This window comes from Lolium perenne, chromosome 4, assembly GCF_019359855.2.
Source record: "Lolium perenne isolate Kyuss_39 chromosome 4, Kyuss_2.0, whole genome shotgun sequence".
In the NCBI taxonomy this organism is placed as follows: Eukaryota; Viridiplantae; Streptophyta; class Magnoliopsida; order Poales; family Poaceae; genus Lolium; species Lolium perenne.
The window spans coordinates 250,406,837-250,417,076 of NC_067247.2; the positions used below are offsets into that span (position 1 = coordinate 250,406,837).

General features: G+C 45.5%; 1 protein-coding gene across 2 annotated transcripts; it reads right to left on the bottom strand.

The window, feature by feature from the left end:
- Positions 1 to 1,495: 1,495 nt before the first annotated feature.
- On the bottom strand, positions 1,496 to 5,974 carry LOC127332299 (probable methyltransferase PMT2). Of its 2 annotated transcripts, XM_051358567.2 has the most exons (8): positions 5,846 to 5,963; positions 5,676 to 5,756; positions 3,891 to 4,540; positions 3,571 to 3,781; positions 3,195 to 3,489; positions 2,699 to 3,088; positions 2,325 to 2,402; positions 1,496 to 2,247 (listed from the first exon to the last, which is right to left on the bottom strand). In XM_051358567.2, the coding sequence occupies exons 3-8, from the start codon at positions 4,527 to 4,529 to the stop codon at positions 2,025 to 2,027; spliced, it is 1,836 nt and encodes a 611-aa protein (XP_051214527.1). In that variant the 5' UTR covers positions 4,530 to 4,540; positions 5,676 to 5,756; positions 5,846 to 5,963; the 3' UTR covers positions 1,496 to 2,024. The 2 variants fall into 2 exon arrangements, with proteins under 2 accessions (XP_051214527.1, XP_051214528.1); XM_051358568.1 differs by lacking the exon at positions 5,676 to 5,756 and having other exon boundaries at positions 5,846 to 5,974.
- Between the last annotated feature and the right edge of the window lie 4,266 nt (positions 5,975 to 10,240).

A 10,240-nucleotide genomic window follows, 5' to 3' on the forward strand; every position in this document is an offset into this window, starting at 1 on the left:
AAAAAAAACATTTTGCATTCATCCAAAATGAAATCATGCAAATGACTGATTTCCAAATTTCAAGTTCATGAAAATTGCATTTCATTGTGTGTTGTGTAAAAAAAACAAAGCATCTCTCCAAACATCTTGCATTGTGTATGCCATAAAATAATTGGTTATGTTAGCTTAGGGTGGTGTATGTGTGACAAAATAGGTTGGAGGCTTGGAGCGCAAGATAGCTTAAAATACTTGCCCCCCCTCCTTTTAAATATACAAGGCCTCGATTTGGTAGCCCAACCTTGTTGTTATTTGCCATAAAATATGAGTTATTTGCCACAAATATATTGGCCGTCTTGAGCAACCTCAAAAACATATATACGTTATAAAGGGGTAGTTTCACAAACAAATCATGGTTTGTTCAAGAGAAACAAAATAACATACTACTACATGTCACCCCAAAAGATAGGAAACATGAAAGGTGAGCGAGTCATCTCCAGGAGGGTGTGCCAGTGAGAGAAAGATGAGTCTCGACATGAAGACCCTGTAGAACCACGGTTTTGGTCTGCTCATTCAGCGCTGCTGCTATGCAGTCCCCTCTTCCAAAACGTTTTGCTTGCCACGCGCCTAGGAGGTAGGAGACGGAGCAGAGGCCCATTACCAGAAGCACAAGTAGAATGGTTCTGGTCTTGTTTTCGGGCGTCGAGCTCCCTAATCAAGAGAACGATCGTTAGCTCCAGCAAATGGCTCCTCTTCCTGACGAGGCTCTATGCGCAAATTACCACTGCAGCGATACCTGTTTCCTGACGAGGCTCTGCAGTCCCACGGCCATCTTCAGCATCAGCGAGTCCTTGCGATTGCAGACGATGATGGCATCGACGTTGGTCGGCCATCTGCATCAGCACAAATCGCCACATGTACGTCGAGGCGTATCAATACCTTGATCTAAAAACCATGGAATTCGCAAGTAGTACCCAAATCAACCGAAATGAAATGTATGCAACAGAAAATGGAAGCATGCGTGTTGTGTCGGCAAGAAACAAAATCAACATACAAGAAAGCACCTCTGTTGGTTTCTTGGAGCTCCTGGCCAGCAGAACAGCGCGGCGTCACCATCGGAGCAACTATGTACTGCCACATTATATGGTGCCTCGGGCTGGCGTATCAAATTACCTCGGTGCCTCCGCTCACCTTGGCCGGCAGTTTCAAGGGCGATGCCTACTATACTACTTTCCTACGTGGCAGGCCGGTCGGACAAGCGGAGGATGGATATATATGTGCATCGGCACCTCGCATGGATTGCGACCTCGCCACTGCTTCTCCAAGACATGCACTCAAATTAACCAAGAGGCTATGTACATCCCTCAAAAAAATTAACCAAGAGGCTATGTATGTAGTGCCGGAGTTTCACCTGTTCATCGATATAATGATATTCCATGAATTAATCTTACTTTCCGATGAAGGCCAAGAGGAAACAAGATTGGAGGTACGCATGTGCTATATCCTCCACATGAAAGAGTAAGAACAATACATATTCATTAGCAAGCATGTCGGAAACATTACAAGCGGGAATCCTTTGTAATCTTGTTCCGACTTAAGGCCAGACTGAAAATTGTTTTGTCATTTAGCTCAAGTACAAACAGCACTAGCTGTTCAGATACACTCTTCAATTCATGAATATCTAAGATACAACACAAACAAAACTGGGGCCAAGGCAGAGGAACCATATCAAAGGTTCTCTGAACACCACAAAAATGAACTCAAGTCAAGCACTCCTGTTTCATGCCTTGTGAATAGACTGCCAAGAGGTCATAAAACGGCAAGCAGCCGCATCCGTTCCCTTCTAAGAAAGGTGGGCCCTTTGCACTAGGCACACCGATGATCTCGGAGAAAAATAGATTACCGGCAGGTACAGCATGATTTACTCTCGTCCAGTTTAGGATTGCTTTGGTTCTTCAGTAGTCTACTCTGATGTGCCGATCTCCGAACCTGTACTCAGAATGTTTCCTTGCAATGAACGCTGACAGGGACAAAATTATAGGGACATGTTAACGACTCTTGCTGTCAGCAACCCAGTATTGCTTGACTGCAAAGAGTATCTTCTCAGGCACACGAGGGCCACCCTCGTGGTCAGCCAATATTGTGTTCCACCTCATGGCCTTGGCTATTTTCTCCACCTTTACAATCACATCAACCTTGTCACGGATTATAACTGCGCCCTCTGGGCGTAAGATCCGGTCCATTTCCAGGAGAATATCTTCAAAGTTACACCTGTTTTTCAACAATCAGGTAATATCAGCCAGCAGATATAACAATTTAGGATCACATTTTGGTTTTACAATGCTTACTTGTTCTCGTACAAAGTGAAGACACCATTAGCATGTACGAGGTCATATGTCCTTGGGTAAGTAGAAAACCCTTCACACCTGTAACAACAACAAATAAACTATGATTATATCACCAAAAAAAATCCTCACAGTAATAAAAGAGCTTCTCAACAAACACAGGAACCCTAGCCTTTTGACAGTATTCTTGAAGTCAATGCACTACATAACAGAGAAAGACAAGTTTTCCACATCTTGAACCAGCAGAACAAAACAGATCTGTTGCAAAAAAGGAGAACTACCAAAATGCAGGAACAACTGTAGGGCCGACATAAGTGAGAAACAAAAAGGATGACCAAAGTATGAATCCAAGGGAGCAATATGGCAGTATTACGTACCAGTCGTGATACATTCCTATTAATCCTCGCTCATAGATTACACCTAAAGTGGAAGTATCTGTAATGGTCGGAACGACATTCATGACCCACAGCTTTGGGGACTCCAGTACAGCAGCAAAGCTACCAAGACCAGCATTCATGTCCATTATATTGCGGTACCTTCCAGTATCAAGCAAGCCATTGGTTTTCTTGTAAGCATTAACATGCTTCTGCCAGAGTTTATTGTCCTCCTCATATGTCTGAGCTGAGAACCCAGGTACAAAACCATGGGCTATCCGAGGTGGTACTGTATTGAGCCTCTGGGGAAATGGCTCTAGCTGACCACCAGCAACCTCCGAAACACTTTTAACCTCAGGAAGAGGGGTTATACATACTTCCATTTTCTTATACCTGTATGTAGTTATGTACTGACGGAAATCAATCCACATATAAAACTAGAACAGTATAGTTAAAATTTACTTCTTTTTTTGCGAGGGTGAGAGGGAATGGCACTCACCATACATCATTGCCGCTTGTCGACTCACACTTGGCAACTCCTGAATTATCTTGCTTCCTGGGGCAAGACTTGTCATTTAATCTCTTTCTCCATATGGCAACACCATCCTTCTCAGAAATCTTCTTCCAGCAAAGAAGTTCTGCGAATTTCTCTATTTTTCTCTGCTCACTCCGAAGATCATCTTTCGTCCGTTTCCATCCCTTATAGAACATCTTCCAACCAATAGGTGGGCCTGATAGTACCCAATACCCACCGGGCCTAAGTACCCTATCAACCTCCATCATATACATACCATCTGTAGAACAAGATCAACAGAGGTTCAGAATTTAATGGACACCATATAAGCCAACATGAAATGATTTAAAAGTGTTCTTACTACTTTCGCTCCATGGAATTAAACATCTCGAGCAATGTGCCATGTCAAAGACTCGAGATGGAAATGAGAGCTGCATTGATCCAAGGACACCAATATATGCAGGAACGCCTCTCTCCAGTGCAAACTGTACTTGTGACTCATGATTATCCTTTGGTGCAAATGACATCGTCAAAACATTTTTCTTCAGCAGGTAAGCACCCAAACTGGCAACCTAAACAAAATTATGAAAATAATAAGCAAAGAAAGATTAAAGTGTATATCACAAAAAAATACGGTTCTCAACATGTGTTTACATATTCAACATCGAGACTTTCACATACCCCACAACCAGTGTCGAGTGCAGTTCTCACTTTCCCTTCGTCAATTGGGATAACAGAAGAAAGCTGGTCTATATACTTGTCTGCACCTAGAGGAAATTGTGTTCCGCCGCCAGGAAACCTGAAGACATTGCCCTCATAGTGCACCCAATTTTGAATGGCCTTCTCAACCGTAAGGCTCTTGTGTGGCACATTGGCATAAGAAACATAATCGCGGCTCTTTGGCCACGGAAAAGGAGCAACATAACCCTTTGGTGCTGGAATCAGACATTGTAGCTTCTCCTTTTCAGGAGGGCAATGCCTCTCCCGATATATCATGTGGTCCCTTGGGAAGGTCATTGCACGCTTTTGCTCCTCGCAAGGAGTGTAATCAGTGTACCCCGCATCACATGGCTCAAAAGTTTTAACTTTAGAACTGAAAGTGTCGTTTGGAAGATCCGATGCACTATGGTGGCTCTCGAAATTCAGGTTTGGCAGTTTCATACATTTGGTCTGCTCATTCACCACAGCTGCTATGTTGTCCCCTCTCCCAAAGCCACTTCTTTGCCATACACCAAGGAGGTAGAAGAAGGAACAAAGTCCAAATACCAAAAGTACAAATACAGCGGTTCTGGTCTTGCTCTCAGTAAAACTCCGAGCCATACCGCAACAGCCTAAAAGAATTGCCATTAGCTTCAGGATTGAAGTGAATCTAGCAAGTTTGAACTCCAGATTTCCAGTCAAAGTTATAAATTACTACCAATGCATCAATATTTTTTTTAGCTGGACTATAGTAATTATCAAGCGAGTGTCTGCTGGAAACCTAGACAGTGCTTCTTGGTTAAGGGATTTTTCTCACTATTTTGGCACTTTCTGTCTCTGAGGAAATGCAGCAATGTACAGTAACTTTTAAGTTGTTGCATCCTAATTCCTAACAACACCTCTAGAAGCGCAACATTTAGCATTTGAACTGCCGAAGTACTGCATATTAAGTTTACATTTAGCATTGCAGAGGATTATTATATTCCCGTTTGGCACAACCAACTTATGCCTATTTTACCATTTAGATAACCAATTTTTTTCCTGCTTTCATGTCTATTTTTGTATGGGTGTGGCTAATTCTCAGTCGACTAAGAATAAGTTTAATTCTTAGTCTAATGATGCCATCGCCACAATTTTGTACTATATGAATAACTTTTTTATTATGTAAATGTTTTTTACTGCGTGAACTATTTTTTTAGTTGCAACTCACTTGTCACTTGTGACTTTAAAAGCTCAGTGGAAAAATCCAGTTGCAACCCGACTTGCAACTGAAAAATCTCAGTTACAACTCATAGGATGCACAAAATCACGATGCAGATCCGTCCGTTTTGGACTTGACTGGGCACTACGCTAATTAGCAATTTTGTTTTTCTATAGAAGATTATAAAATAAATTCACAGCAACACAGCGCGGCAACCCCAAACTGAACCAAAGGCTCTTTGCAGAGGCAACAGCCGATCCATCTGATGCATGGCCCAACAAAATAAGATGGAGGACCCAAAATTCCGAATACATCACAACTGTACAGATTTTTCACCCCTAAAAAAAAAAGAACTGTATAAATTTTTTCTACAAACATAGGTCGTGGATTAGACGAGATAAAGTTACACCCTATTGGAACTGGAGACGACCAAAATGACGATAGTTTTCTAAGAATTCCCATCTGAATCCCGTATGAATCGCAAAACAAGGCAGCCAGGATCAATGGCTGCAGAACCAAGTAACAGGTAGGAGTGTAGGGCAAAATAACCACCAATTACGACTTACGAGATCGAGAGGCGGGCGGGATCGAGCCAGCAGAAGGGGAGAAAACGCCCACTTTCTCCAATAAACAGATCGAATCAGGATCTAAATGGGAGAGGCTGAAATCCGCAGCCCTCGTAGATATCGATACAGATTAAACCCGAAATTCATGCAAGCTGGGATGGGATGGATACCTCGGTTCGTCTCGCGGAGCGCTTCTTCTTCTGCAGCAGTGAAGCTCCGATGCTTTTTCCCTTTCAGGTGTCAGTACTCAGTAGCCTCGGAGGCTAGGCGAGGAGCCGCTCACTTTGGCCGACAGGTGGGACCGATATGTTTTTCCAACTTTTATTTAGGGTAACGAGATCGACCCCGCAAACTCTCATTTGCAATTAGTTGCGCCCGCACTCTATTTTTTGTTGTAACATTTCTAAGTTTCCAAAAAATGCAAACTAAAATTCTAGACATACATTGTGTTGTGTCTTGTGCATCTGTGAAGTTTCATCCAAAAATATGTCAAAATATAACCTGTGTAAAAAAGAGAAGACGTACGTAAATAGTGTCACGTACTATTTACACATCATTTGTTCTTTTTGTGTAGGCCACATTTTGACATATTTTTTGATGAAATTTCACAGATGCACAAGATACAATAAAATGTATGTCTAGAATTTTAGTTTGCATTTTTTGAAAACTTGAAAATGTCAGAACAAAAATGGGATGCGGACGCAACTAATTACGGAATATCCCCTCTCGATAGACCCGGCATTTTTCAGGGCTGGATCGGATTGGACCGTAAAGGGTGTGGAAACCTGCAGCTGTTTGCTTTTTTCTGTTTTTGTGAAATGCAGCATTTTGCTTTTTTTGGCAAATGATCCGACTAGCATCATGGTATCTTTAGCGGCATGATTCAAATGGAACACCAAAAAAGTTCAATTTGGTCTGTTTAGGTCTTATGGAGAAGACAGATGGACTGATTGTCCTTCTAGCATGGGACGTATTTTCACATAATATTTCATTAAACTTAATTATACATGTGATGTGAAAGAAGGAAAAAGACATAAAATAAATAAACTAGAAAAAATAAATGCAAAACCCTATCTAGCTACAGTTTGTGTTGTCAGTGACGTATGGGACACCGTCCTCGTCATCATCGATGGTGATGACGACCGACGGTGACCACAGTGACGCCACCCAAGCAAGCGTTGATGTCATACCACGGTGTCCACTGCGACCAAGGGTCGTGCTGTGGAGATGTTAGTAAGTTTCATGGTGATGGCGGGGCCTGCTGTGGTGATGGTGGTGACGGCGCTTGGTGGGCATGTGTCTGCCACGCTTGGGGTGGATGTGCCGGCGCGACCTCCCGTGCGTAGATATAGAGCGATGCTAAGAAATCTAGCCACCTATCGAGCTTGTCGAGCTCAATCGCCTACCCGAGGACCTCCTCCTCGTCCTTGGCCTTCACATTCGCAAGGGGGACTATGGTGGCATCACAATGAGGGCATGTGGTGGCAACAACTTGTCCACATATTCATCGTTGTGGTCGTTGTCATCCTCGACACAACGCGCATTGTTCATGGCGAAGCATGACCTTCGTCGCGCGTCGTGGTCAATCTCGAACCACTCGTCCCAGATGATCGAGTTGTTTGCGCACGCCGGGTCGTGGCACATGGTCCGCGGAAGATGGCACCAGCGGCGGCGAATCTCGGTCCGGCGCCCAACACCGGTGAAAGGACACGGATGCCTCCTAGAGAGGAGGGGGTTGAATATGTGATTTAAAACTTTATTATATTGGTCTAAACAAATACATAACAAAATAGGCGTTTAGTTTGTCAAGTACAAAACCTATATATAGTAGACTCACTATGTGCATCAGTAACTTATCTAAACAAAATAAGTAACAAGGTGATTACAACATATATAAATTCAAGCATGAGGGAGATGGGGGAAACATGATCTTGATAAATGCGCACAAAGGAGATGGTAGGACAATAAAGATGAATATGATGTTTCAATGGAGAAGAAGGAAGGCAAGGTCAATATATAGCTACAACTCCAAGCTGAATGGAGTATTTTAGTATGAATTGTAGTGTTAATGTGCAACTTTTGGGCCTCAAACGTAATGGGCCCACTATAAAAATGGTGATTCATTGCTAAGAACACATGTTGGATCGGTTCCGCCCCATGTTTCATAACAAATTTGCCCATATTAGACCATGTATAATGGGGTGATGTCAGCCTTCTCTTACGCTTGTCACATAAGATTTTTGCTTAGTTGGAGGAGAGAGAAGGAAGAAAGAGAAGGTTGTCTTCTCTTAGCTAAGGGATGGTCTCTTATGAAATAAGAGAAGACTATTTTTCCCATTGTACGACGTATCTTCCTGTCGTTGCCTATTCGACGGTGCTCCAGAGGAGGGATCCTCATGGAGGGGAGAAGAAGTAGGGGCCATAGGGCGGAGTGCACACGGGACGGTGGTACGCGATTTACCCAGCTTCGGAACACCTGCACGATGACATGGCCTACTGCTGCTTGTCTGGAATTATCTGGCGTTTTCGCGTTGTTACAATGAGTTGTGGTTGTGGCTCTAGGGCTCCCGGGATCCGGACTATAAAGGCGTACGGATCTAGGGTTTACATGGAGAGTCCTAACCGGATTACAGGTTGCATAACTACGGTACAATGTCTTGCCGTGTACGTCAAGGATCCGCCTTCCCGTCTACGTCATACTGGTTCCGGGTTCCATATGGGCCTCCACGGATCCGACTTCCTCCGAAGGTCGGTTGGGATCCGGCTTCCCTATCCTGGGCTGGACTTCATCCTTCAGGATCAACAGCAATTGGGCCGCCCGATGGGCCACATGCCACATCACCATCTATGGGCCACCCGGGCTTGCCGGATCTAGGCACTGTCGATGGTACACCCATGAAGTTTACCCACAACAGTAGCCCCCAGAGTTTTCCGAGTTTCACCTCCTGTTTCAGCCTTGCTAACACCTCATGATTTCCGGCAATATCGGTAACGCGAAAAAACTTGAAGAACTCCAACTTCACATTTTCTCCTTTCCCAATCTTTGGTCGGAAAATCCCCTCATCCTGCGGGACTTCATCCATTGACAGCATACGGCATGTCTCCGGGTTACTCCCCTGTTGCGAACAAGAGTTTGCTTATCTTCACGCTGCAACCCAAAACCTTAAAAGGTTCAAATGGTTCCGCCAATCTTGGCGCCATTTTCGCGTGATTTGAGCGGTAAATTAGCCTTAGCCGTTTTTACTGCTTAGGGTTTTCGACACGTGTCGTTCATCCAACGGTGCGACGCTTGCGTTCCGACCACAGGATGCGGAGCACGAATCTCTTCCCTCGTCCTATAAATATCCACTGTCTAACCCTAATCTCCTCATTCGTCCCCTATTCACCTCTCTGCGCAGCGCCGCCTCCGAGCTCTTCCTCCGCCGTATCGGAGTTCGCCGGAATCTCGCCGGAGCCGTTTCGCCGCCGTGCAGTGTTCTTCGTGTTCTTAACTTCAGCGAGACACCGCGGTTAAACCTCGTCGCCAGCGACTCCGACCACCGCGGAAACCATTCCGGTAAGCTCTCGAGCTTCGTCTTGGCGCCGTAGTTGGTAGGGACGAGTTTAGGGCTTCAACGTTGGATTCGACTAAGCCAGTTTTTCCGCCATGTTTTCATCTTCAGATGTCTTCTACAACTCCACCCCCTACATCTGAGCCGATCATGGCAACACCCCTTGCTTCCGCCCCGCCACCCTTTGTCCCCGTTCAGCTGGATCCTTCCAAGGATTCCGGCAAGAACGCCGAGGGAACATCCGCTAACCCGGAGAAAGCCTCCGGAGCAGATCAAGCAGAGCAGAAGGCGAAAGAAGTGGCCGCCAAAAAATCCAAGGCTCGCCAGCGGGACAGCGAAGCCAAGGGGAAATGGTGGCCCTGCACCACCACCGAAACAGAGCTCAACAACCTCGAGGCGGAGGGCTTCCTAAAGCCCGGATCCTGGCGGACAGTTCCGGGTTCTCTGGCTCCAGCTCCCGAGGCCGGAGAGATGGTGGTGACCAAGGCGCTTGTGGAGCGCGGCTTCTCATTTCCGCCATCTGATTTCTTCTCGGAAATCTTGAAGGCGTATGGGCTCCAGCCCCACAACATATCCCCAAACAGCGTTCTGGCCATCAGCAATCACGTCACTCTTTGTGAAGGCCATCTCCGGGTACATCCAGAACTTCCTCTCTTTCAGTACTATTTCTCCGTCAAGAAGGAGAAAATTCCTAAAGCTTCCGAGTTGGCCACCTGCGGGTCAATCACCTTCATGCTCCGCCCTGGCCGCGTCTACCCTCCAACCGACCGCCACGAATCCGCTCGATATTGGTCGGGAGGCTTCTTATATTTGAAGGACGTTTCCGACCCGGCGAGTGAGAGGGTGCTGCCGCCCTTCAAGAACAGCCCCGCCAGTGAGACTCCGGCCTGGACGCAATGTCCTCATCTCTCCGAGTCGCCTCTGCTGACTCGCGCAGTTAGGTGGATCTGCAAGCTGACGGAGGAAGGTCTATCGGGGAAGGACCTCACAATGTCCCGGTTCACCAAGCGGATC